The 27,810-nt window shown below is 43.5% G+C and overlaps 2 protein-coding genes, 2 non-coding genes and 1 pseudogene across 4 annotated transcripts; 2 read left to right on the top strand and 3 right to left on the bottom strand.

Moving 5' to 3' along the window:
* The first annotated feature begins 2,783 nt into the window (after positions 1-2,783).
* On the top strand, positions 2,784-5,033 carry LOC124678589 (pentatricopeptide repeat-containing protein At3g18020-like). Its single transcript, XM_047214460.1, has one exon. It carries the CDS (start codon positions 2,784-2,786, stop codon positions 4,971-4,973), a length of 2,190 nt encoding a protein of 729 aa, XP_047070416.1. The 3' UTR covers positions 4,974-5,033.
* A 3,029-nt stretch (positions 5,034-8,062) lies between these two features.
* Positions 8,063-8,259, bottom strand: LOC124679839. Its single transcript, XR_006995267.1, has one exon. It is a non-coding gene; the product is annotated as a U2 spliceosomal RNA (small nuclear RNA).
* Positions 8,260-9,835: 1,576 nt separating this feature from the next.
* LOC124678993 lies at positions 9,836-14,651 on the bottom strand (annotated as a pseudogene).
* Positions 14,652-14,830: 179 nt separating this feature from the next.
* On the bottom strand, positions 14,831-15,027 carry LOC124679842. Its single transcript, XR_006995270.1, has one exon. It is a non-coding gene; the product is annotated as a U2 spliceosomal RNA (small nuclear RNA).
* A 4,986-nt stretch (positions 15,028-20,013) lies between these two features.
* LOC124673428 (tyrosine-sulfated glycopeptide receptor 1-like) lies at positions 20,014-22,146 on the top strand. Its single transcript, XM_047209507.1, has one exon. The coding sequence runs from the start codon at positions 20,014-20,016 to the stop codon at positions 22,144-22,146; it is 2,133 nt and encodes a 710-aa protein (XP_047065463.1).
* Positions 22,147-27,810: the final 5,664 nt, after the last annotated feature.

Raw genomic sequence — 27,810 nt, 5'->3', positions numbered from 1 at the left:
AAGCGGCTTGGTGAAGGACGAGCCCGTCGACGAGCCCGTCGAGGAGCGCGTCAAGCAGGAGGTCGTCACCGACGACATGTACAACTTCGAGCAGTACTACGACGCCTCCGGCCGCCGCAAGTGGTTCTAGATTAGGTTTAGTTTAAATTTAGTCAAATTTCGTTCGAATCTATGTAAGTTTGGACGAATCTAATCGAATCTCGTTAAGTTTAAAATTTCCGAAATTTTATTTGGGGGACGCGACTGGGGAGCGACGTCCCCCAAAGGCGACACCAATAAAACACGTCCCAATCCGGCGCGGTTTGGGAGACGCGGCTGGAGATGCTCTCAAGCCATGGAGCAGATGAGAAGCAAGCGCAAGCGCACACGCAAAGGCCACGAATCAAAGAGTCAGCCATCACAGCACGGTCTCGATGATGCGCGTCTCCCGGGGGACGGACAGAGGAAAGCGCCGGCGATCGATGCCGGCCGGGATTCCCGGGGGCACCCACGATCTGACGGAATTTACCTGCACGGCCTCTTCTTCCCGCATGGAAACCCAAGTGATTCAGAATTCAGAAACGTACTCCTCTCCTTTTCCAGCTTCCGTCTGCAGTCTGCTGGTCGCAAGTACTCTCACGCAGCTGCCAGGGTCTGCAAGCTTCAGTGAAGAAAGCTGGTGGCCGAGGTGACGGTGGGTGGGGAGTGGAAATGCGTCAACTCCGTCTCCGTCGCGGTGACCGGCGGGATGACAGCTTGATTGGCAGCTGCGGTCGAATCTGTCGGCGCTGCGCGGGTAATGCCACTGCTTCGGATTCTGCGAAAGGGCAAAGCACGGCTAGCTAGCTTGAGTTGAGCTTGAGTGACGTGTGTGTAACTTGCGGCAATGGCCTAGGACGTAGTAGACGGTAGACCGGTGGGTGGCAGACGCAATCGCACTGTCACTCGGTACGTGTCGCCGGAACTCTGCACGGCTGGCACACACACTGCCTTTGTGTCAACCACCGTTGGACCGCGACACAGGGTTTTATATTTCCACTACATAGATATACTTCACACTTGGGTGTAATGAAAGAGATTTATGATGTTGTCATGCTTTCGGGATTAATTTTTGACAAAGTTCATCTATTTGGTTTCAAATAGTCTAAACTTTCAATATACAATTTCTCCATACAAATCAGTGAAATTCATTTTCTTTAAGCATAGTAATAAAATAGACGCTCAAATACACATGTATACAATCACAATCACAGGTGATCGGTTATATGAGCACCTCTGGAAAACTGCGCATCGGGTGTTGAGATTGACGAAGTAACCACATGTTTCTCGCTATCAACTAAAATTTCACCTCCTATTAAAATAATATTCGGCCTTTTGTGAGAGACACAAGTGTCAAACATGTATTCAAACTTTGGTGGGTTGTGGATACGACCATCCTTCTAGCCACTCAACCTCACGTTGTTTCTCAAAATTCAAATAAATTGATGAAAGCTTCAACACATTTAGGTAATGTCGTGGCACAACCTAGATCTAGCCATCCCCAACGAGTGTCAGTCGGCCTGACCAACATCTTCAGACTCCCTCCGTTGTTCTACAAACATGAACAACTCGGGATCGTTTGGTTCTTTTCGAAAAAGGAGATTGAGACTCCCGACCGCTACATCAAAACGATGCTTTTTTAGATTAAAAAAAAAGCGAACCCATTCTCTGCATCAAGAAGATGCATACAAAGAATCTTTCATTTCAACTGGGGATTATTTGGCTCTGCAGAATGGTGTATAAGTTTAGACAACCCAGAAATTATGCTTCGTTTATGCATTATATTTTACCTTGTTAAATTACAATATATGCGACTAGAGTGCTGCCCACGAAATACTCCATATGTCCCAAAATGTAAGGAGTCTACGGATTACTCAAAAGTCAATGTTTTCTAAGTTTAACCTAGTTTATGCAACAAAAAAAATGAATAAGTACAATACTGAATAAATATGAATAGATTCAGCATAAAGTATATTTTCTTAATATGACCATTCAATATTATAGATGTAGATTGTCTTAATATGACCAAAAAAATTTATCTTTAATATCCTCTTCATATATTTTCTTAATATGACCATTCAATATTATAGATGTAGATTTTCTTAATATAAAAATTCAATATTATAGATGTAGATTGTCTTAATATGACCATTCTTAATATTACCTTTCAATGATAGGAAGAGGATAATAACATTGAATGGTCATATTAGTTTTACGTGCTATGATATGGCACTTTGTTGATTAAATAAAATCATTACAAAGTGCCATTAGTCTTTTGTAGATTATAGTATTACCTCTATCTAAAAATAAGTGTCTTAGGATGTATTTAGATATATCTTAGTTGTAGATATTTCCATATCTATAAAAAATTGAGACACTTATTTCGACAGAGGAGTATTTAAGTTTTTCTGAATTGTATGTATCTTTTTTTTTTGCGGGGACTGAATTGTATTATCAATAGGTTATTCAGTGAGTATATTTACTCATCATCTGGATAATTGGATTCAATCCAGAACAAACATTAAGAAAGGTTACAGAACCCGAAAATCATATCGAGTTTGATTGCAACAAAGCAAAATAGGAAGAAAAAAAAACTAGTGTTGTTCACTTGTTCTGAACCGAATTGACATTCAGTTAGCAGACGCAGTTACCCGCCAAGCTCAGGCCGGCATGACGGCAATCCGATACGACGCTCGTCGGCGGGAACCTTCCCTACCTATGGCAGATCGGAGAAATTAGTCGACCGCGAGACGGCGCCGGACATCATGGCGGCGGCTACGCAACCCGAGCAGCCGGACCTGGGCTGCCTGGTGGACGAGCTCTGCGCGTCGGGCCGCTCCGCCGAGGCGCACCACCGCGTCGCGCTCCTCCTCTCCACATCCTCCCCGTGGCGCCGCCTCGACGGACCCACCGCCAACGGCCTCCTCCGCCGCCTCCTCCGTGCCCGCACGCCCCTCCTCACGCTCCGCCTACTCCAGGCCGCCCCGTTCCTGCCCTCCCTCCCCAACTACAACCGCCTCCTCGCGCTCCTCTCCTCCGCCGCGGCACCATGGCTCCTCCTCCTCGCCCACCGCCTCCTCATACGCATGCGCGTGCCCCCGGATGCCGCCTCATACGCGGCGCTCCTCAGCGGCTACGCCAACGCCGCCGACCCTGCCGCCGCCCACAACCTGCTCGACGAAATGCAACACTGGGGCCTCGCTCCCAGCTCCCTCGCGCAAACCTACCTCGTCAAGGCCTTCCTCCGCAGCCGCGACGTCGAGGCCGCCATGAACCTCGTCGACAACCGACTCTGGCCAAGCATGGAGCGGCTCCACAACGAGGACCAGGGGCTCAAGAACGCCGCGTTCGCCAACCTCGTGCAGTGCCTGTGCGACGAGGGGTTCTTCCACCTCGTCTTCCGCGTCGCGGAGGAGATGCCGCAGCGTCGGTGTGGCGTCCCCGACGAGTTCGCCTACGCCCAGATGATCGACTCGCTGTGCCGGGCTGGGCAGCACCATGGCGCGTCTCGGATAGTGTACATCATGGGGAAGCGGGGCCTCTGCCCGAGCACCGTGTCCTACAACTGCATTGTTCACGGGCTGTGCACCAGTAAGAAGCCCGGGGGACGCCTCAGGGCATACCAGCTGGTGACGGAAGGCGTGCGTTTCGGGTATCGGCCGAGAGAGGTGACATTCAAGGTACTCGTCGAGGAGCTCTGCCGGGAGAAAGAGCTCGCCAAGGCCAAGGATGTCCTGGAGCTGATGCTGCAGCCCCAAACTGGTCATGACAAGCCTGATGAGGAGACCAGGACTAGGCTATACAATATGTTCCTTGGGGCGCTGCGTGCCGTGGACAACCCCAGCGAGCAGCTCAGTGTGCTCGTGTCCATGCTGCAGGGGGAATGCAGGCCGGATGTAATCACCATGAACACTGTTGTCCATGGCTTCTGCAAAGTTGGGCGGGCCCAGGAGGCTAGAAAGATTGTGGACGACATGATCAATGGGAAATTCTGTGCTCCTGATGTCGTCACGTTCACCACCCTCATTTCTGGATACCTGGATGCAGGCGAGCATGCAGAAGCCCTGCATGTGCTGCATACTTTGATGCCCCGGCGCCGGTGCGCCCCTAATGTTGTCACCTACAACTCTGTCCTCAAGGGACTGTTCTGCCTTGGGCAAGTTGAGGAAGCAATTCAGCTCTTCGACGAAATGAAGTCGAATAATGTTGTTGCCGACTCTGTTACTCACACGTTGGTGATCAAAGGGCTGTGCGGGGCAGGACAACTCGAGAAGGCAAAGGCATTTTGGGATAATGTAGTCTGGCCATCTGGGATACATGATGGTTATGTGTACAGTGCAATCTTCAGAGGCCTTTGCAAACTCGGGAAACTGGAACAGGCATGTGATTTCCTGTATGAGTTAGTTGACTGTGGGGTTTATCCCGGTGTCGTGTGCTACAATATACTCATCGACACTGCCTGCAAGCAGGGGTCTAAGAAGTTAGTCTATCAGGTGGTGAAGGAGATGAGAAGGAATGGCCTTTCACCAGATGCTGTCACATGGAGGATTCTTGACAAATTGCATCTGTATAGCAATGAAGAACAAGAGGAGGACCGCCAGCTCCCCACTTATCATATGGATCAAAGTTGTGTGGATGACGGAGTACAGCCTCTCATCTCAGCCAAAAATGAGATACCTTCTTTATTGTCATCGTCAAAACATCTCGATGAAGTATACAAGAATAACAACAAAGCTAAGGTTGAAGATGTTAGATGCTCACCAGAAATGCCCGAGAAGCCTTCTGATTTTACTGAGACTAACAGAGAACAGGACTATGTGATAGATGATTCAGCAAGTGGAATAATAATGGAGAAAGGTTATACACTCAGGGATGATGACTTCGACATGCAGGATAAGCAACCTCTAAGAGGACCACTGTCTAGAGTAGTTAGAAAGGTTTTTGGCCTGCTCTAGAACAAGAACAGGTGTTGCTGGTTAGAAGGGGAACAGTTAGAATATTGTTTAATGGAGGCTGTTTTTTTTATCTGATAATGGAGGCTGAGTGAATTAGAGATAACGGCGAGCTTGAAACCTGTTGAATTATTAAAGAATAAAGCTTGAGCTCGACATGGCTGATTTCGGGTGCACTTCACATAAGCTTGTCGATAACCATCTTGCATGTTTTACAGTTGCATCTCTACTCTTCAGTTAACTTAGATCCATGGTTTTTCAGAAACTGTTGGAGAGTAAAGAATGCTGCATATACAGTCTTCAGCTTGTTCCAGTTTTTCAAATGCTCACTCCAGTCCACTGCCAGGGCTTGTTGTATTTGTGGTGTAGATGAACATACTAGGGAGCATGCTCTGCCACATTATACAATGTCTAAGTGCTCCTGGGCTCTTTTGGATGAAGATCTCATGGACTTGCTCTCAGGCTTGAGATTCATTGATTCGATAAATTTGGGTTTTCCACATACATAACATCATTCCGCAAGCTGACAATCAGCCTGCCATGGGGTTCGCTCGACAGACATGTGTTAAGGTACCCAGCCGGCCTCTTTGTTCCTTCTTTGACTCCTTGGGTTATCCTTTTCCCTAATTTTCCTAATTGCAGACCCAATCTCTTGTGCAGTTTGTTCTTCTCTTTTTCCTGGGCTGTTCAGTAGTGCGAGATCTCCACATGTGGTCGACTTTCTCTGACTCTGATACTTTTGTAAACTAACTCATAAATAAGCAAGAGGTGCTCATTAGACCCAGTTCTTTACTTTCTTTGTTTCTGAATTCCTTATATGTGTTACAAAATAATCAGTTAATCACTTTGTTTCTCATTTGTTCCTACTGCATGGTCTAATTAATCTTAACCTCATGGAAGTACACTATTCAACACAAGTATAAGGGAACTAGTGCTGGTTCGAATACAACCACCCAACCTCGAATGGAAGAAGCATGTTTTCCCTATAGTACTTGCCCTTGTGCAGAAGTGCATCAGTTGCGTTGATGACAATTAAAATGTAGTCCACAGTATGCTAGCAAATAAAATTTCAGGTTGCCTACAGAATGAATCTTCTTTATTGTTATTTGGTTCCAAATTAACTATGATATATAATACCAAAGTTCCAGTCTTCATTAATGGCGCCCTGTGTCGTCCTCTTAGCAATAATATATGGCTCCTCGTTAAAGACTTAAGTGTCCTTTTAACAGTACTATACCACATCAAAGCTTTCATTTATTTGGTGCCAAGTTTACATATTTAGTCTCACATCATGAGCATGATCCAAATTGAGCCCAGTCGATGCACTTGCAGAACACGTAGATGTGAAATCAAGCTGGAGATCATATGCTGCAAAACTCACAATCCGCGACGTTGCCAACATCGAGTCAGCGACCACCCCAATAGATAGCACTAGGACAAGCTTCCAGTTTCTTCTCACGGGTGAATCCTAGGTAAACAGCAACACGATGAGCACCTTGAGCGCCCTCAACACTGGAAATGCTCTCATAAAAAGTACCAATTTATGAAAAGTAAACACAAACAGGGGAACCTGATCTTCCAGATGTATTTACTGGATATTCTATTATAGTTGATAATAGGACATCACTGTAATTTAACCTATATTTGCAAGACTCGATCAGTAATTTCCGGTTATCAAAGCTGTGGAGTTTTCTATAGTCCCTTCTAGTGGCATATGTGGTACAAGAATCCTGACATTTGGTTGTTATAATCTTAATAGCAGGATGAATCGGTATCCTTTTGAAGCCGTGAAAGAGACTGATTATTGAAGACGACGCTAGTTGGTATGGTTCCAAGGATGCACAATGGGAGATGAAAATGACGAGGTGTGAAAGACCATGCTTGGAATGATGAAGAACCCGATGAACCTCCTGCGAAAGGAGTCAACAGACAGGAAACGAGCAAGGAATGAACTGGGTCTGAGGCAACAGAAAAGGATTTCCAAGGAGGACGTTTGGAAAGAAGGTCAGAGCACTAATTCTCTTGCTTTGAGCATGAATCAACTTGCCAGCATATCCAATATGCATTGTTAAATATCTTCATTACTTATCATAGTTAACACTATTTATCTTTAATATAATTTACTTAGCTTGTCACCTCCATATAAGACAGATATGGCAGTTTCTTTTTTCGTGGTGTGCTTATCACTGCTGATATGTTTTCATGATACACAGTAGTGTCAATATATCAATTAGGGGGATGGGCTATCGGTTGATGTCTTTCCTATTCATTCTTGACACAATGTAGTTAATTTGTTCACACATTCTTCATCTCAAACTAGATGGCATTGAAATTTAACATTGTTTGCCTAAAGTCAAACTGGTCAGAAATTTAATCAATTATTGGCTTTTCTTATATAGAAAGAAACTTGGTGACAAAGAATGGATCAACACAAAGAAATATTTCTTCCAACATGCTGGATGGTGGTACATGCAAAAAGGTGTGCACATCCAGAAACAACATATGATGACCAATAGTTGAGATTATTTTAGCATGAAACATGCATCTTTCTGAAAGCCTTAACATAGTGTCCGACGCTCGGCCATTCTTTCTCAGTCATCACAAAGTTTTTCTTCATGTGATCACATTTTGTATTTTCTTCAGTGTAGCAGTGTTCAGATATTTTGGCTGAATTTATTTCAATTAGAATGGGCTACAGTATATTGCGCTCTGCCTTGTGTATATGTAATACAGAATACTTAATCTAGCAGCAACAAATAGCTACAGGCATTATTTATTGCTATTATTAGCTTATCACCATCTCCAACCAGGCACTTCTCGCTTCAGAAAGACGCTCAAGCTAGAAAGACGCTCAAGCCGGTACCTGCTAGTCATGTCTGCAGTCTGGTGGTGTTTCTCTGCTGCAGTGCAGATTTCGGTGTGATTACTGAAGATTAAGTGAAACACAACTTAGCTACATTTCGATCAAACGGATTTGTCCTTATTTACACCTTGTTTTCAATCGTCCTCCCGTTGGGTAGATGGAGACATCAAGGAACACAGTTCAAATACTGCAAGTATGCATTCAACTCAAAATTTTCAGTTTGCTTTGGTTGGGGTGCGCCAGGCCTGGGCAGTAGTGCAACACCCAGGCGACACGTGAGGACCCCAGTAGCAAGCTACTGTAGTGGGCCCTCCCCCACAAAAAATAAATTTAATATCATTGTGGGCACATGGCCCACATATCAGATATTAAACTGATAAGAACAGATACTACACTTGATCTTAGCCAAAAGGCCGAGAAAGGTATGCTTCTAAACGCTGGCCTCCCTTGCTTTTTATAGCCTCGTCGACCGCCTCTCTTCTCTCCACTGGCGAGGTGGGACTAAACGAAACGAGCAGCACCGTAGCGCTGGAGGATACCGGTTCTGTTCTTTTTCCCTGCCATCTTGGAGCACCGAAAACTAACAAGGAAAGAGCAGCCCATATGCTGGACGGCCCAGTAACGGTTTTCCTGTAACTGGGCTTGTAAATTCACCTGGATGTGCAGGGATTCAACATCAACAATCAGATGAAAACATGTGTCCATGGCGTACTAGTACTACTCACAACTCACAAGGCGTGCCACTTTGAGTTTTGCTCTAAGTCAGAACACAAACATGATTAACCACATGTACGATGATATTTTTTTAGTCATGCCAGCTTGAAAGAGAACTTTGCGTTGTTTCCTATGAAAGCTTGTTCTCCCGAGTCGAGAAGCTGCGGAGTATGATCAAAACCCGATCTGGTTGGCTATCACCGACACTAGTGGAAATTTTTGTTGTCAGAACACACCACCTGGCTAGAAACGTAAATAGTGATTTCACAACGTTTCAGTGAAAAAAAAAGGAGGAGAGCAAGTTTCTGCAATAGGTTTACATACTGACTCCAAATAGCAAATCAAATTTATGTTTTACTTGGCCTGTTTGTGTAGCGCAGTCTGAAGACTCTGTCCATAATGAAGGTGATGGCTATGTGTGCTAGAGGAGCAACCACAGTTCCAAGGCCAAATATGCCAGGTAATCAAAGATAGCTTCGGTGGCAAATGACTAAGTTTCCTACACTGTTTCTCTCCTTAACTTTACATGGCCCACGACAAAGAGAGACACTAGAGAGGGGAGGGAGAAAAATAATTTGGCTGTAGGAGCAACTACTTGCTCTCATGCCATAATTTTTAGCTATGGCAATGCCCTCCACAATGGAGAGAACCAATGCCAAAACGCAAATTTCACTATTTAGAACTACTATTTGGCATACACTGTGGATCCTCGAAGAGTGCTTGATTGATAATCCTGGGGAAAGAAATTCAAACGACTGGGTGCTTTTGGCTGATGACACCCGGCCTTGAGAAATCATGCATCAGGGTGATGTGGCATATACGTCTCCATACATATATACATGATGTAAAAGAAATCTCAATTTTTTCATGACTATTCATGTAGCTGAGAAACAAATAACAGGTGGTGTTTGGCTCTTGATTGGAGAAATCAGAGCCTGAGTTTCAAATGGTAAGTTGATTTCATACGCCCAGCATCCCACATTTTACATACAAAAAATGCAAGCACAAAAAAAAAAACAGGAATTGCCTGATGGTAAGTCCGACCGTACTGCAAACATTACTACTACCAAACAGATGAGTTAACGACAACAGGCAAACTGCTAAGAGATTATTATCGCCCATCATCCATGGTGCATTCCTGACGGCTCATAAATACATCAACGGAGCAAGATTTAGGCGTTGTTTTGTTGCAACCTGAAGACGTATCTGCCCGAGCAAGTGGTCAACCATATATAGTACTACACTGGAAATAAGCACAACAGAATGCCTCAAAAATCAAAAGCAGAGAAGGATAGTCCGCATGAAATCAGAAAAATCGACAAGATCCAGTTCCTCGGGTAAATGAATGCAGCGTTCTTCAGTTTGTAAAAAAAAGACAGACTTATCTATGACAGTCTGAGGAGATTTATCTGTAAATGAAAAGAGCACATGTATTATCCCGTTCCTTCACCTACATAGCACACTGAATAAATAGCATTCAGTACTGGCATCATTACTCCAAAACACAGCAGTTTTGGGGTTTTGGCTCAGCATCCGTAAACCAATGGCCCGGAACGCCCTTCACATTACATCGCAGCCAAGCAATCCCTCGAGGACTGTACCGGGTCGAAGGAGGACAAACATAAAGAGAGGCAGTAGCACAACGTCAGTTACCGATAGAAAAAAAAAATGGAAAACCAGTTCAGCAAAAGGGAGATTTCAGTCTTACGGTTTGTGAAGCGAATCATTTTCTTGGGGATGTGCTCAATCTTTTGCCAGTTCGGGTGTCCCACAGTTTGACAAGATTTCAGGAACTCGTGATTGCACCAACTAGCTGTAAACTCCTCGAGAGACTGGGGCAGTGTTGGAAGAGACTGGATGTTCATGCAACGAAAGATCACCAGTTTCTTGAGCGATGTGAGGTGCTCCATATTGTCTGATAGGGCGTCCCAGCTGCAGTCCAAAAGATAGAGAACACGAAGATGAGGGAAAGCCTCGGCAAGTCCAGAAGCAGGTATCAGTTGGTTGCATTGCACGATGCGAAGTTCTTGCAGGTTCTTTGGGCCACCGCTGTGATTACCCATCATCCAATCTGGGTACCTGCTGCCTTCAAATTTTTTGAGATACAATATTTGAAGGCCCACGGGTGGGCACATCCCCTCAAGTACATCTGCTTCAACTTCTGGACTGCACCTTGTAGCATAAGGATTACCCCATTGCACTACCAGCTGAGTGAGTCGCTTGGCAGCTAGATTGGCTTGAAGAGCTTCCTCCTTGCTTTTAACATTTTCAAGGCCTCTGATCAGTAGTTTGCCTCGAAGCTTGTTTAGGTCTCTCAGTTGTTTCAACTCACAGCCTGGTTCATTACTCACTTGGAAGCCTGGTAATGTTTGGAGTGAGATCAGGTTGCCTACGTAAGGAAGCTTCAACAATCCACTGCATAATATGTGTCGCAAGTTTACAAGTTCAACAAAGTTAACTTCCAAAATATGTCCATCACCGAAATCTAGGTGCTGGATATGCTTAAGTTGATTTAGTGTGCTTGGTAAAGTTATCTTGCCATACTTGCTTGTCCTGAAAGCAAGATAGCGTAGGTACTTTAACTGACAAATGGACTCTGGAAATGAGAACCCCGTGTTGATTGGATCATGATTCTGGCTGAAAGCAACAGCCAATACCCGTAATTTTGGGAGCCTCTTGCATATACTCTCAATGACTTCTTCCTCAATTGTTTTTTGCCTTCCAACAACATACACAATCAGAGTGCGTAAATATTCCAACCCTACGATTGTCTCAGTAATCAATTTTCCATCATAATTCTGAATAAAAAGATGTTGGATATGTCGAGGGACATCTCCTTCCCAACCTTGTCCTCTATGGCTCACTGGATTCTCAATTCTGAAGCAATTTCCAGCAACCTGGTCTAATATATCATGCATTACATCATGAATTGTAAAGCAATCAGTATCATAACTAGTTCCGCTTGGTTGCAGAAATGACCTCGACACTAACTCTTGAATGTACCCCTGCGCTATGTCTTCCATGTCCTCTGTTGCACAGCTCGTCTTTACAAACTCTTCGGCTATCCACAGGCAAACTAACTCGTCTCTTCTCAACTTGGATCCTCTAGGGAAAATACTGCAGAATTCAAAGCATCGCCTGATGTCCGGATTAAGACAATGAATGGTCTCATACAACTTGTCAAGGTTAGGCCCTTCGAACAACTTGTCAAGGTTTGTGGTATTTTCCCAAATACTGTTACATGGACTTGTCCCTGTCACTCTAAATGCAGTGTCATTTTCCTGCAAGGAGCAAAATTTCAAGTTAGTATTCCAGTCAAGTACTATTATATGTACCGGGAATTTTTCAATATATCAATCTGGACAACTTACCTTTAAGCTTGTGTCTCCTGGTGAGTTAGGCATACCTTGATGCAGGTCATTCAGAGCATGTTCAGCCTGTTCGAATAACCAGTTAAATAGATTTCACACTCTCAAGATTATGTTATTGGTGAGATGTCATGGATTCCGCGGGAGTGGTCTTACCTCATCCAGTCTATTAATTATATGTTGTGTATCCGGTCTCTTCGTGGGATTTAAGTTGGTGCACTCTATTCCAATCTTAGCACATACTCGAACCTGTTCCAGCTCTCCATCCCTCAGTGAGTTCTCCAACATGTTGCTCCAACTTTCAACAACCTACAAATTGATTTCGTGAGTTATGAAAAGAAGCAACATTTTATTTAAATGTCAAATTAAAGTATGTAGCCCTACATACTAGCCTCATATATGATGTTAAAAGATTACACTAACCACATCAATTAAGAATTCAAAATAACAATAAAATTTCCCCAAGAACTTAATTAAGGTGGACCCTAGTTTTTCTCACATATTTTAAGAAACCAGGTATCAGTTCATTAACGAAGTAATATGCATCCAAATGCATGTAGAAGTTAAATTGGACATGGATAATGTGATTGTACAATAATTGACCGACACAAAATAAGCTTGCATTTCTTTGTATTCTTAGACACAGGGGCCATGTATATTTTCATTTTTTTCATTCATCAAAAATAATATGTATAGAAGGCATTTTTCTAAAATATTACTCGATCTACCTATATGCCATTTGTTTCTATTTTAAATGTTTTTCATTACTGCTAACATTCGATGTGTTGCCATGAGTTAAAAGTCATTAGCATGAAAAAGGAAAGTCAAAAAGAAATATTGCTTGGTTCTTGTGTACCCAGTTTTTCATTTCCACCATTTGATGTGTTGCCATGAATTATATTAGTTAACATGAAGACGAAAAAAGTATGTTCGAGAATTGATGATTAATTTCCAAACGAAGACCGAAATTATTCTTACATTTTCAACAACGTGATACTCCTCTTTGGTGAGTATCTCCATGATTATTACACCAAGACTGTAGATATCAAGACGATACGAATGTTGGTATGTGACTTGGGTATGGCGATTAAATGATTCTGGTGCCAAATATCCACTGCCAAAATAAATAGTAATGTTATGAGCAATGTACCGCAGTGTTGGTGTAAATCATAGTACAAGACTGAAATTTTGAGAAGCTTAGCGAACTTACAGCGTTCCACCTATCTTACTGATAACCCTACTTTCAGTTTCACCAATAAAGCACCTTGATAGACCGAAGTCAGCAATTTTTGCCACCAAATTATCATCCAATAATATATTGGCGGGCTTTAGATCAAAGTGGACAATATTTTTCCGATGAAGATAATGTAACCCTTGACAAATTCCCGTGATAATTTGATAGCAGTCTCTCCACCGAGGTTCACGAGATGTATCTAGAAGGGGAGATGGCTAGGGAAGTTTAGTACCATTACACACTACGAGTCTTTAATATATGAATGTATAGAATGGGTGTGTGCTATATGTTGCATACTAAACAACATAACCTTTAGAAATGAAAATATAGGTAATAAATAAAAAAATGTGTGCTGGATGATCTTACCCGTGATATAGTCATGAAGACTCCCTTTAGGAAGATACTCGAAGCAGAGCAACCTTTGTTGTACATCCGCCATGACAAATTTTGCTTCGTGCCTTGCCATGGTACCTTGTGTGTCAGCACAGTATCCCAGAAACCGAACTACATTTTTGTGCTTCGCCATCATGAGACATTCAACTTCTCGGCGGAACTCCTTCTCGTACATATATGTGTTGGACATCCTCTTCACTGCCACAGTCCTATTCTCAAGCTTTCCCTGTGGCGAGAAGATGCCTTGTCGTCAGCAACAACTTCAGTTTTCAGATGATCTTTGATTATGACAGAGGCAGCTTACATTCATTGTACCTTATAAACCACAGAAAATGCACCTTCGCCAATTTTCCGCTCATCGGAGAAACCATCTGTGATTTCTTCCAGAAGCGACAGTGGAAGGGCCATTGGATCTGCAGTTTCATCACATAGCATGCGCTCTAGGTCCCTTGGTGTAATACTATATCGGCGGATCGTTTGTGAGGCTACCAATTGCTGAAGTGTTATAATTAGATAATAATGAAAGGCATAAATACACCACAATAAGGCACTCTTCAGTTTTTGCGACAGGAAAAATTGTCCAGCATCAATCCTATTGTTGGGCATCTTGTTTGGATATGGAATGGTGTACCCCTGAATTCAGTTCCGCCAATTTCTCAAGTTTTTTGGATCACCAGCTCTGTTGTTCAGCGATAGAAAGAAGTTAACAGTGGCAGTTTCGATTGATTGGTAGAAGAATACACAAACCACCTCCCTGTATACATGTGATTGGAAACTATAAGAATGGATCTGTATAACATCCTTGGTCAAAAGAAATATAATCTGGATGGAGACTTTGGTGATTATTACCTGGCGAAGCACTACTTGAGGTAATCCGTACGACCGATTATCTGTCGAGCCGTCGAAGGAAGAAGCTATACAAGACAGGAGACTTCCATATGATAAAGGATTGGGTGACTTACAGCAAAGCAGCGTCTCCTCCTTGGGCCACTAAAATTTGCGTGAATCAGCCGGTGCAAAAGCCACAACGTTGCCTCATGTTTCTAAAATAAATTTTGCTTGCAAATGGATGGGAAAGAGCTGACCTTGAAGTATCATGATTGGATGAGAAGAGCTGACCGAATCAATCATTTTCAATTGCAGAGTAAATCAAGTACAGGTATGAGAGGATATGTGAGCTGTCACCTGTCTTCAGTTGTCGTCCATCAGAAAAGAACCAAACTATCTGTCCTCTTGCCAACTGTAAGTATACATTCAGCCCAGCACACAAATTTTCAGTTTGCTTTGGTTGGGGTGCGCCATGCCTGGGCTGTAGTGCAACACCCAGGCGACACGTGAGGACCCCAGCAGCAAGCTACTGTGGTGGGCCCTTCCCCACAAAAAATAAATTTAATATCGTTGTGAGCACATGGCCCACATATCAGATATTAAACTGATAAGAACAGATACTACACTTGATCTTAGCCAAAAGGCCGAGAAAGGTATGCTTCTATACGCTGCCCTCCCTTGCTTTTTATAGCCTCGTCGGCCGCCTCTCTTCTCTCCACAGGCGAGGTGGGACTAAACCAAACGAGCAGCAGCGGCAGCGCTGGTTCATTTCCCCTGCCATCTTGGAGGTCCGAAGCCTAACAAGGAAAGATCAGCCCATGTGGTGGACGGCCCACTAACGGTTTTCCTGTAACAGGGCTTCTATTCAGTCTGTATTAGCGTCACCTGCCTGGATGTGCAGGTATTCAACATCAACAATCAGATGAAAACATGTGATCCGTGAATTCTTTCTGCCAATGGATGCTACAACTATTTTGAGTATTCCCCTCTGCACCTCTAGACAGTCTGATTTCTGGGCATGGCATTATGATCTCCGAGGGATCTTCTCTGTTAAATCGGCCTATAGAATGATAGTCAATACTAGAGTGCAAAGGGAAAATTATTTTGAAGGCAATGCTGGTTCCTCGAATGATAAGGCTGAAGAAAAGTGTTGGTCAACACTCTGGAAAACCAAAGTTCCTTCAAAAATCCGAGTTTTCCTTTGGAGACTAGCCCAACAATCGATTCCTACTACAGATGTACTTGAGCATAGGAACATGTCAAGGACAAGCCGATTATCGTTATGTGGTTCCGATGATTCATGGAGGCATTCCCTTATTGAGTGCAACATGGTTAATAGTGTTTGGGCTTTGTCGGATGATCTAATGGTGGAGCATATGATTGCATGTGGGCAAACCAATGCGAAATTGTGGCTGTTCCATCTCCTTGAGACGTTACCGCATGAACAATTTATCCGACTAACAATCACTCTTTGGGCTATCTGGTCAGCAAAGAGAAAGGCAATTCACGAGGATATTTTTCAAAGCCCGCTTTCTACTCATGAGTTCATAGGTCGCTTTATTTCAGAGCTGAAGGATTTGTCAAAACCCTTGGCTATTGGTGGGGTACAAGCTCGGGTACCGAATGCTTCTCCAACCTGGTCACCACCGCCCTCAGCCGTGGCGAAGTTAAACGTTGATGCCGCTATTTCTAAGACTGGAAATTGGGGTGTGGCTGCTGCCCTCTGTAGAGATTATAATGGAGTCTATCTGGGTGCTTCTTCAGTTATCTTCCCAGGCATCACTATCCTCGAAGCTCTTGCCTGTCGCGAGGCGCTATCCTTGGCGGAAGATCTCAACCTCTCAAGAATCCTGATTGCTTCTGATTGCAAGACGGTGGTTACAGACATATCTGATGGAAGTATGGGAAGATATGGAACTTATCTCGGAAATCAAATCACGATCTGCATCTTTCATCGACTGCAAGATCGTTTTTGAAGGAAGGGCTTCGAATTTTGAAGCTCACAACCTAGCTAGACATAGTTTATCTCTTGGAGTTGGCCGCCACTTGTAAACATTACTGTCGAATAATAAAGTCTAGCAGGTTGTCTCAAAAAAAAGAACATGTGTCCATGGTGTACCACAAGAGCAGCTAACCATCGCTAAGATTTCAAATTTGCCAGATTCTAAATTTGCTTAGATTTAAAAATTACCCAGATTTAAAATTTGCTTAGATTAAAATTTTGCTTGACTTTAAAATTTGTTAATAAAGAAAAAAGAAAAAAGAAAAACCAAAAAAAAATCAAAAGAAAACCGAAACCCAAGAAAAACCAGAAAAAAACTCGACAAAAACCGAAAAAACCCGAGGCCTACTGGCTCCCTGTTGATGGGCCGCGGCCCAAAACTCCTCGTTAACTGAAACCATGCGGGTGAACCCATCACCTAGGATTCCGCGTGTACCACTCACAAGGAGTGCCACTTCGTTCTCAAAAAAAAAAAAAAAAAACAAGGAGTGCCACTTCGAGTTTTGCTCTCACTCAGAACACAAATACGATTAGCCACATCCCACATGTACAGTGATGTTCTCTTTGCTTTGTCTTCAGACATCACCACCATACACGGATGAATGCCATGATAACAGAATAGCAAGGAGCACCAGTATCAGTATCACCGGAGAAAGAGAAACAAATATTATTTCCCGCAAAAGAAACGTTAGTATGATTAGCCACATGTACACTGATATTATTCTTTGCTCTGTTAATGTGGTTTTTTTTCCTAGTTGTTCATACGTCATTGATCGATGTAGAATTGTTCAGCCTTCAATATCCATTGAATGTGGGGATTGCACTACACCAGGGAAGAATTTGCTCTCCAACAGCAGCGGTGACAGTGTTGACCTTTTCGTCGCACTGTGCTCAAGGTGCTCGAGCACACGGGCTGGCCATGCCCATGCGAGATGACCTTCCTCTATCGCTTCTTGGCGCATCTCGTCGTCTCCACCCCGTTCCTGATGAAGTAAAAGGATTTGAGGATATATAAACTTGGGGTTAAATGCAAATACCTTTACACTGATAACCGACATATACTCCTGTAACAACTGGAATGGAATTGAAGTGTGCATACGCATACTGAAGAGCATCAGAACAGCATCAACCAAAGAACTGGAAAGCAACTCCTGTCATCATGAACAATTCTAAATCAATTATGCCCAAGGCGATGCTCATCCAAGAGCTGAGACGATGAAAAGGGAAACACTGGGTCTGACAGGTTGGGAAATCTAGTATTGTTCCGTATCAATATGTACAGGTATTTAAACAAGCCCGGAAAAAGGACACTGGTCGACATTTTTCAAGGAATTTTCAAAGAAAGCCGGAGGATTCAAATCCATATGAATTTGTGCTATGTAGGTTATTTGATCCGTAGGACAGTAGTCCAAAGAAACTTTTACTGTTGTGCTTAATGATATTACTACCTCTGTCTATAAATAGACTGTCTGAGAATTATCTAAATCTAGATGTATCTATACGCTATTTAGTGTCTAGATACATCTAGATTTAAATAAACCTCGGACATCTATTCATGGACGGATGGAGTAGGTTTTTTCATAGTGTAGGAGAAAAAAATGTGAAAAGTCTCGCTATATTTTCTACTAAACAAATCCCTTCAATCCTAGGATTCGATCTGCAATCCCGCAAATAAGAGAGAGATCATTCGTTGTGTTCACTGACCCTAAAAAGGTTCAGTTCACGCAAATGAAAACATATATTTTGGCTACCTGTTACAGCTTGACATGAACAGTTGTATTTACAAGAGTCATTTCCATTGATATAAAAATATCAAGAAAAAACATAGTGCACATGACATGGATACCTTAACTATAGATTACAGCTAATAGTATAAGAGTTATTCTTATTAAATCTTACAAAAAGAATTAAATATTTACTATGGATTAGAATGAAATGAGGCTGCTCCTCACCCAATCTTTGAAAGAAAAAGAACAAAAGATATCACTTGTTTATTGCACACAGTAAGATTAGATGCCACAGAATTTCAGCCTCCTGCTGATTCAGTTGCACCTAGTAGGTGATATTTTTTATTTAAGTAAAAGATCGTAGCTGTCATCAATACATTTTTTTAGGGAAAAAAGACCAGACAAGCTCAAGTCAAACCCAACATACCCCAGCTATATACATGATGTTGCTATTGTGGGTACGTGTTCATAGATAGCTTTAGCATTGTTTTTTTTCTTTATACACATGCTGCTGGATAATAGATAATAACGACATGACAATGACTACATGAAGCTAGGAAGCTAGGACAATACACCCTGCCAATACAAGTGATGAGATGCCAGATGCCAAGAAGAAAAAGGAGGTTTGAGAAAGAATTAACAAGCAAGGGCAAGGCCAGCGATAGCTACGACAAATTATTACATCAACCAACTGCACTGCCCACTTACTAATCATAGCTACAATAAACTATTCCTTAAACCAACTGTAATGACCACTTACTGCTGACTGTTTCCATCAACAAAATAATATATATCTAATGAAATGTAAGAAAATGAATACAATGTTCAGTAACATCACCTTCATGTACTCCTTCTATTTTTCTTTACTTCGCCTTTTGGGTTTATTTAAAATCAAACTTTGTAATGTTTGACCAAATATTTAGAAAAGAAATTCAACATCTACAATATAAAATCTATGATATTAGAATCATCATGAAGTATATCATATTATATACTTTTGATAATATAGATGTTGATATTTGTTACTATATCTTGGTTAAACTCTACAAAGTTTGACTTCGACTAAAGTCAAAACACGAAGTAAATAAAAATGGAGGGAGTACCTTCTGTGCTCTTCTCCAAATCTTGTATGTGCATTGACCCTGACATCAAGATGAAATGTAATTATAAGCAATAAATGATGCTAGTTCACATGTAACTCACACATCAAGTCTTGCTGATCCGTGGGGTTTGATATTTTGGTAGAGAAGTACAAAAGGGGTTCGTCATGTGGTGACTTTTCTCTTCTGCTCGGGCCACTTAATTCCAGTACACATGGTATAGTAAAACTGGTAGGAAGAGGTCAGATTAAGTATTAACACACTAATACGTGTTCGGAAGTCAGACTTACCAATAGCAGGTGATCCTTGACCCAAATTTTGTTTCACCAGTACGACCAGAACATATCAAACGAAACGGAGAACTGGGCAGGTAGTTGCGAAGCCAGATGATTAGAGCACCGGGTTCAACTCCATAATTTATGGTCTAACCTTATACTAATAAAATGTTGACAAAAAAAATCTAATGAATGTTTGATAAATATCATTGGGTTCAACTGACCCAGTGCCTGTATAGCAGCTCCGCCCCCCTTTCCTCTCTTGACTGGGCAGGTAGTTGCGAAGCCAGATGATTCGAGCACCGGGTCCAACTCCATAGTTTATGGTCTAACCTTCTACTAATAAAACGATGACAAAGAAAATCTAATGAAGGTTTGATAAATATCATTTGGGTTCAACTGAACCCAGTGCTTGTATAGTATTAGCAGCTCCGCCCCCCTTTCCTATATTGCTCTTCCTTCATCGGACAATTTAGCATTTCATCTCGGCAGACGAAAGCTTAAGCCTCTGGTTTCCAAGCTAGTTTTTCGAGAAAACCATGCAGCCACTCAGTCACATACACAGGAACATACTTCCCACCCCTTTCTTTGGCTTAGCCCTTGTGCTACTGGTCTCCTTGGCTTCTCCCGCCAGCTCATGCACGGAGCAGCAGAAAAGCTCCCTTCTCCAGCTCCTTGCTGGGCTCTCGCGGAAGGGCGGCCTCACAGCATCATGGCGGAGCGACATGGACTGCTGCAGCTGGGAAGGGATTACCTGCAGCCCCAATAGGACGGTCACCGATGTTTCACTGGCTTCTCGAGGTCTTGAGGGGCCCATATCTCCATTCCTAGGCAATCTCACAGGCTTGCTGCGACTCAACCTGTCCGGGAACTTGTTGTCTGGTGGCTTACCGCTGGAATTGGTTTCATCCAGCAGCATCATTGTCCTTGATGTCAGTTTCAACCGCCTGACAGGAGGCCTGCATGAGCTACCATCTTCAACCCCTGAGCGGCCTCTGCAGGTACTTAACATCTCAAGCAACTTGTTTACAGGAAGGTTCCCAACCATGACATGGGAGGTGATGAAGAGTCTGGTCGTGCTCAATGCCAGCACCAACAGTTTTACTGGGCAGATACCAACTACACCTTGTGTTACCGCGCCATCTTTTGCTGTGCTTGAACTCAGTTTTAACCAATTCAGTGGAAACATCCCCCAGGGGCTCATTAACTGCACCGTGATGAAATTGCTCAGCGCTGGCAACAACAATCTGAGTGGGACTCTTCCAAAGGAGCTTTCCAATGTTACCTCATTAGAGCACCTCTCTTTACCTAACAATCGTTTGGAAGGACCACTCAATGGAATAATGAAGCTCACAAATCTGGTCATCCTTGATCTTGGAGGAAATGAGCTCAGCGGCAAAATTCCAGATTCAATAGGTGAGCTCACGAGACTGGAGGAGCTGCATTTGGACCACAACAACATGTCAGGGGAGCTGCCATCAGGTCTGAGCAACTGCATAGATCTCACAACAATTGACATCAAGCGCAACTACTTCAGTGGAAAACTTACCAATGTCAACTTCTCAAACCTGTCCAATCTGAAAAAGATAGATCTTCTGTACAATCACTTTACCGGAGATATTCCAGAAAGCATATACTCCTGCAGCAAGCTGACTGCACTACGTCTATCCTACAATCATTTCCATGGTCAACTATCAGAAAAAATTGGCAATCTGAAGTCCCTCTCATTCCTGTCACTTGTTAATAACTCTCTTACAAATATCACAAGAACACTTCAGATCCTTAGTGATTCCAGGAGCCTCACCACCCTTTTTATTGGGTTCAACTTCTTGCATGAGACCATGCCAGAAGGTGACAGCATTGATGGTTTTGTGAATCTTCAGGTCCTTTCTATAAATGATTGTTCACTATCTGGAAAAATACCAGATTGGTTATCAAAGATACCAAATTTGGGGATGTTATTATTACACAACAATGAACTCACTGGACCAATACCTGACTGGATCAGCAGCCTAAACTTCCTCTTCTATCTAGACATCTCAAACAACAGCCTTACAGGGGAAATACCGAGTGCCTTAATGGAAATGCCAATGTTAGAATCAGAGGCAACAGCACCAATGGTCTTTGAGCTGCCTGTTTATAATAAGAGTCCGTTTATCCAGTACCTCATGCCTGGTGCGTTTCCTAAAGTACTGAACCTAGGTATCAATAACTTAACTGGACTGATACCTGAAAAGATTGACCAGTTGAAAGCGCTCATTTCCCTCAACTTGAGCTCCAATAAATTATCCGGAGAGATCCCAAGACTTATCAGCACCCTCACGAACCTCCAGGTGCTCGACTTGTCCAGCAATCATCTCACTGGTACAATTCCATCCGCACTGAATAATCTGCACTTCCTTTCTAAATTCAACATTTGTAATAATGACCTAGAAGGGGCTATTCCAACTGTGGGCCAGCTTAGCACATTTCCAAGTTCTAGCTTTGATGGAAACCCGAAACTGTGTGGTCCTGTGGTTGGAAACCATTGCGGTTTAGCAGAAGCAAGTCCAGTCTCCATTGTCTCAGCAAAACAATTTGGCAATCTTGTCATCTTTTTTATTGCCTTTGGTGTTTTCTTCGGAATAGGAGTGCTATATGATCAGATAGTATTAGCCAGATATTTTTGCTAAGCTTTTGTATTTTTTTATGACCATTGTGACCTGATATGATCTCGAGTGGTTCTCACAGTTCAGCAAGACCAAGTCAGTGGATCCAGTTCCAGCAAGATTAGCATCCCTTCTTAACCTGGTATCACGACTTATTGACATCAATCTGTTACACTATGTAAATGAAAAAAAAAAGTGAGCAAGCAATCCCAGCAGTGCGTAATCATCTTTTCAAGAATGAGTACCTATTTTTTCAGTATTACTTTGATACAAATGCTATAGGTGATGAACGGGACACCCTGCAACCATGAGTTATTTGTAGTCTAGCATACTATCATGCAGTTAAGATTTTAGAGCTGCACCAACAACATACAAGATTAAACAAATATAGTGGAATGGTGCGTTCATAAACCAATCATGGGTAAAAGAAGAGGGGACCCTAAAACTCAATACAGTTTCCATCTAACTCAAATCCAGGATCGCAATTCTCCAGCAAATAACATGGCTTCTGCAAGACAATTAAGAAATATCTATGAAATTATCAAACAGAGATTCTAGATAGTGCTACAAGGTCACAGGAATTAAGCAGCAGTTTTGTGATTCCTTTGTTACCTTAACTCATAGCATGTGATCTCCTTTGGTGTTTTCTCTGGACAGGTCACAGGAATGCGATGTGATCAGATAGTGTTGTCCCAAAATTTTCTCTGGATCTATTTCAAATGGAATGGGCTATAATTAATATTTTGCTTTACCTTGTATATATGTAATAAAAAAGGACTGAATCTAGCAGCAAATAGCTACAGGCTTTATTGTTGCTATCACCATACCCAACCATGATATGATTGATCTCAAGCGGTTCTCACTTTAGAAAGATCTCAGAAACATCAAGATCAACAACCCTGGCAAACTGGTAATCTGTAAGACAGCAAGGTGTCATGCAGCTTGAGATTGTACTGACAGTTAACAAACAATAGATCAAGTTGTAAATTGAATGCACAGGCAAACGGATTGGTACTGAATCAAACTAGCGTTGGCATCTACTGCAAGTCCAGGCTAATCATCAAATATACTAAAAACAATGTAACAGCGAACAAAGCAGCATTTCTACATGACCTTGATCCTCAGCAGGCAGGATGTGCCCCTCGGACCAGAGCGTGTCCTCCTCGCCTGGCCTCCGGCCATCGGACACTGGTGGCCGAGCCGCCGCCGGCAGCTCGTGCCCAGCACTCCGCGTCGCCGCTTGGCGCGCAGTTACTTGTGCCTCCGTCCGGTCTCCGAACCCGGGACCACAGCCCACAGGTGCGCCGAGCCGCCGCCGCCCGCCCCAGCGCTGCGCTCCGCTTCGCCGCCCAGCCTCCGGAATCCCGAACACTGTGGTGCGTCGAGCGTGCACAGTTGCTGCTTCATGCGTACGGAGTAGATCGGTACTAGGTAGATGGAGAGGGCAAGTATGGCCGTTTGTGGCAGCGGCGAAAGGCAAGTAAAAAAAAACTAAAATTGGACCAACGGTGCCCCCAAGTCTTTCTTGCAGAAGTGAATCCGAAATGATGATCTTAATTGCTACTACTTCTATTTCACAGAATAGAAAAGTCAAGCTAAGCAAAGTTTAATCAAGATTTTAGAAAAAACTGTAAAAAGATCACGATAATATGTAGATATCATATAAATATATATTTCATGATGAATCTAACAGTGTTGAATTTGGATTGTACATATTAACATTTTTTCTTAAAAACTTGGTTAAACTTACGTAGTTTAACTTTTTTTAAAAAAAATTATAAGCCTTATTTTTCAAAACAGATGTAGTATTGCCAAATCTCATCCATGAATTTAAATATGTACCCAATTTTTTCTTATTTGGGTATGCACGGATTCAGCTTCAACAAGGTGACGAGAAATGTTGGCACAGATTACTATCCCAAAATTCATGTCAGTTCAGTTCTGTCCTACTCGTAATATCGGTGTTAGAATACATGTACGGCTGAGATTAGGCTAGGTTTAGATCATCTTGTACTCCAAGTCTATCTCCCCCCTGTACCTCTATATATACCCCCAAAGGGTCATGGAATACAACACACAAGAATTATGGTTCTATATTTTCCAATATGGTATCAGAGCGGTTAGCCTCACGGCGCCGATCCTAGATCCTCCCACCACTTCCGCATCGCGCCGCCCCCGGGGAGATCTCTCCTCGGGTGCGTGGCACCCGATCAAAATCAAAGATTAGATCGGTTCTTTAGATTAGATCTTAGATCGATTTTTTCAATTCCTAGATTAGATCCAACTAGCCACAAATAAAATTCCTAAATCCTGCCAGTACCCTCCAAATTCCAGCGCAGATCGACGGACAAGCTCCACCGACAGCATACGCGGAAGACGGCGCAAGCACAGCGAATTCCCCGGCTGATCTACATCAGCCTGCCTCCGCGTGTGCGCTGCGCACGTCGCCGAAGGCTCTGTGCGTCCGTCGGTCCATGGCCGCGACAGCTCCCAGAAGGATGTACGTGTGGACGTAGTGCCTCATGTTGTATGCATTGCTTGACTACGTCTGGTATGCAGCTATCACGGTTACAAAGAGCGATCTCGCTGACACGGGAGTATCGCTGGCCGTGCGACGGTGCGAGGGAAACCTCCTGACCCGGCGACAATACTACATCTACATGCGTGATGCCATCTGCAGGACGCCGACCACACTGACTACCAGACGATTTGCCCTGTATTGAGCTAAACTACAACGACTCAAACAACTACGTCAAGATGTACGACTCCATCAAGATCTACGTCGAGTTCTACTTCGCCAACTACATCGCCAAGGTCTACACATGGTCTTCATCGACATCTTCGTCAACACTGCCGTCGCCGCCTATGACACAAAAAAAACCCCGCCGCCGCCGCAGAAGCGCTGCCGCCGCCGCGCTACGACAAAATCCACCGCCGCCGCAGACCCGTTGCCGCCGCCGCACTATGACAACAAAAATCGCCGCCGCCGCAGAACCGCTGTCGTCGCCGCGCAAAAACCTAAAACCCTACGACCAAAAACACGCAATTTTTTGCGCCTTCGGCGAATACGGCTACATCACATATGACGACTATGACATCGACCACGGCTACATCATGATCGGCTACCTCGACATCGACATCAAGAAAACGTCTACAACAACTCAAGAACTCCAGCCAACAGCGTCCGCGTCGTCACTTGCGTCCATGACACTCCCGTTGTGACTGCGGGAGGGAAGAGAAGGAACTAGAAGGGGACGCTGATGATGACAAGGAGGAGAAGCGATGGGAGCGCGTGACTTCTCCAGTCGCAAGCGTTCGCTTCACTCCCGCTACGACTGAGGGGGGATGTTAGAATACATGTACGGCTGAGATTAGATTAGGTTTAGATCATCTTGTACTCCAAGTCTATCTTCCCCCTGTACCTCTATATATACCCCCAAAGGGTCATGGAATACAACACACAAGAATTAGGGTTCTATATTTTCCAATAACCAGACCACTTGAATTTTGCTCTTTTTTCTTTTTCTGAACGTCACTTGAATTTCGCTATTACTCAGAAGAAACACATGATTAGCCATAGTGATTTTAGGCATCTCCAACGGAGCAACAAAAATGGACCGCGCGGACCGAAAATGCGTCTGGGACCAAGCCTAGCAGCCCGATGCATAGTATACCTAGCCCAAATATGAGTGCATCGGATGCGTCTCTGCGGACGCTGCGCGGACGCGTCGAGTGTCCGCTCGCATCTGGCGGACGTTTCGTTGGGCCCGTCTGGCAGCGACTGATGTCTACGCACGCTTGATGTCTACGCACACTCCTTTTCCTGTAGACAGTGTTGGGCCTCCAAGAGCAGAGGTTTGTAGAACAGCAGCAAGTTTTCCCTTAAGTGGATCACCCAAGGTTTATCGAACTCAGGGAGGAAGAGGTCAAAGATATCCCTCTCAAGCAACCCCGCAATCACGATACAAGAAGTCTCTTGTGTCCCCAACACACCTAATACACTTATCAGATGTATAGGTGCACTAGTTCGGCGAAGAGATAGTAAAACACAGGTGGTATGAATGAATATGAGCAGTAGTAACGGCGCCAGAAAATAGCTTGCCGGCGTGCAGTTGATGGTAGTAATATTGCAGGAAGTAAAGATGCAATAAAACAGTAAATAAGCGATGATTGCAGTATTTGGAAACAAGGCCTAGGGATCATACTTTCACTAGTGGATACTCTCAACATTGATCACATAATAAAACCACTCTACACTCTCTTGTTGGATGATGAACACCATTAATTGTGTAGGGCTACAAGAGCACCTCAATGCCGGAGTTAACAAGCTCCACAACATTCGATGTTCATATTTAAATAACCTTAGAGTGCATGATAGACCAACGCAATTATACCGAGTACTAACATAGCATGCACACCGTCACCGACAGACTATGAAAGGAGGAATAGATCACATCAATACCATCATAGTAATAGTTAACTCCATAATCTACAAGAGATTACAATCATAAACTACGCCAAGTACTACATGATGCACACGCTGTCACCATTACATCATGGAGGAGGAATAGACTACTTTAATAACATCAGTAGAGTAGCACATAGATTAATAGTGATATAAAGCACATTGCAATCATAAAGGAATATAAATAAGCACTTCACTATGCTATTCTGAATTACTCTCTGGCAAGATAACAAACACTAATTCATCATGTAGGCAAACCTTAAAGATGTATTCCCAAGTACTAATAAACACCCCACGCTGTCACTGCGAGCATTCATAGGAGGTACTAACACACCACAATTTCATAGAGACATCCAACTCAAATCATAACTCAGTGAATAAGTATTCTGTGAAATATAGCCTAAGAGACCCACACGGTGCACACACTGTCACCTTTACACACGTGGGACAAGGAGTCTCCAGAGATCACATAAGTAAAATCCACTTGAATAGCATAACGACATCTAGATTACAAGCTCATCATATGGATCTCAATCATGTAAAGCAGCTCATGAGATCATTGTATTGAAGTACATAGGAGAGAGAGATGAACCACATAGCTACCGGTACAGCCCTTAGCCTCGATGGAAAACTACTCCCTCCTCATGGGAGACAAGCAGCGTCGATGGAGATGGCGGTGATGTCGATGGAGATGCCTTCCGGGGCACTTCCCCGTCCCGGCGAGTGCCGGAACGGAGACTTCGTCCCCCGGATCTTGGCTTCGCGATGGCGGCGGCTCGCGGAACTTTTCTCGTATCGTGGCTTTTCCCGTATCGAAGATTTAGGTCAGGGGGCTTCTTATAGGCGAAGAGTCGGAGTCGGAAGGGCTACGGAGCCGCCAGACAATAGGGGGCGCCCCCCCCCCCTGGGCCGCGCCGCCACCTTGTGTGGGGCCCACCTGGCTTTCCTCTGGCCCCTCTCCGGTGTTCTGGAAGCTTCGTGGAATTATAAGATGTTGGGCGTTGATTTCGTCCAATTCCGAGAATATTTCCTTACTAGGATTTCTGAAACCAAAAACAGCAGAAAACAGGAACTGGCACTTCGGCATCTCGTCAATAGGTTAGTTCCGGAAAATGCATAAATATGACATAAAGTGTGTATAAAACATGTGAGTATCATCATAAAAGTAGCATGGAACATAAGAAATTATAGATACGTTTGAGACGTATCAAGCATCCCCAAGC

The sequence above is a fragment of the Lolium rigidum genome, chromosome 7, assembly GCF_022539505.1.
Source record: "Lolium rigidum isolate FL_2022 chromosome 7, APGP_CSIRO_Lrig_0.1, whole genome shotgun sequence".
Taxonomy (NCBI): domain Eukaryota; kingdom Viridiplantae; phylum Streptophyta; class Magnoliopsida; order Poales; family Poaceae; genus Lolium; species Lolium rigidum.
The sequence above is the reverse complement of the archived record's forward strand: the minus strand, read 5'-3'. Positions and strand labels throughout refer to the sequence as shown.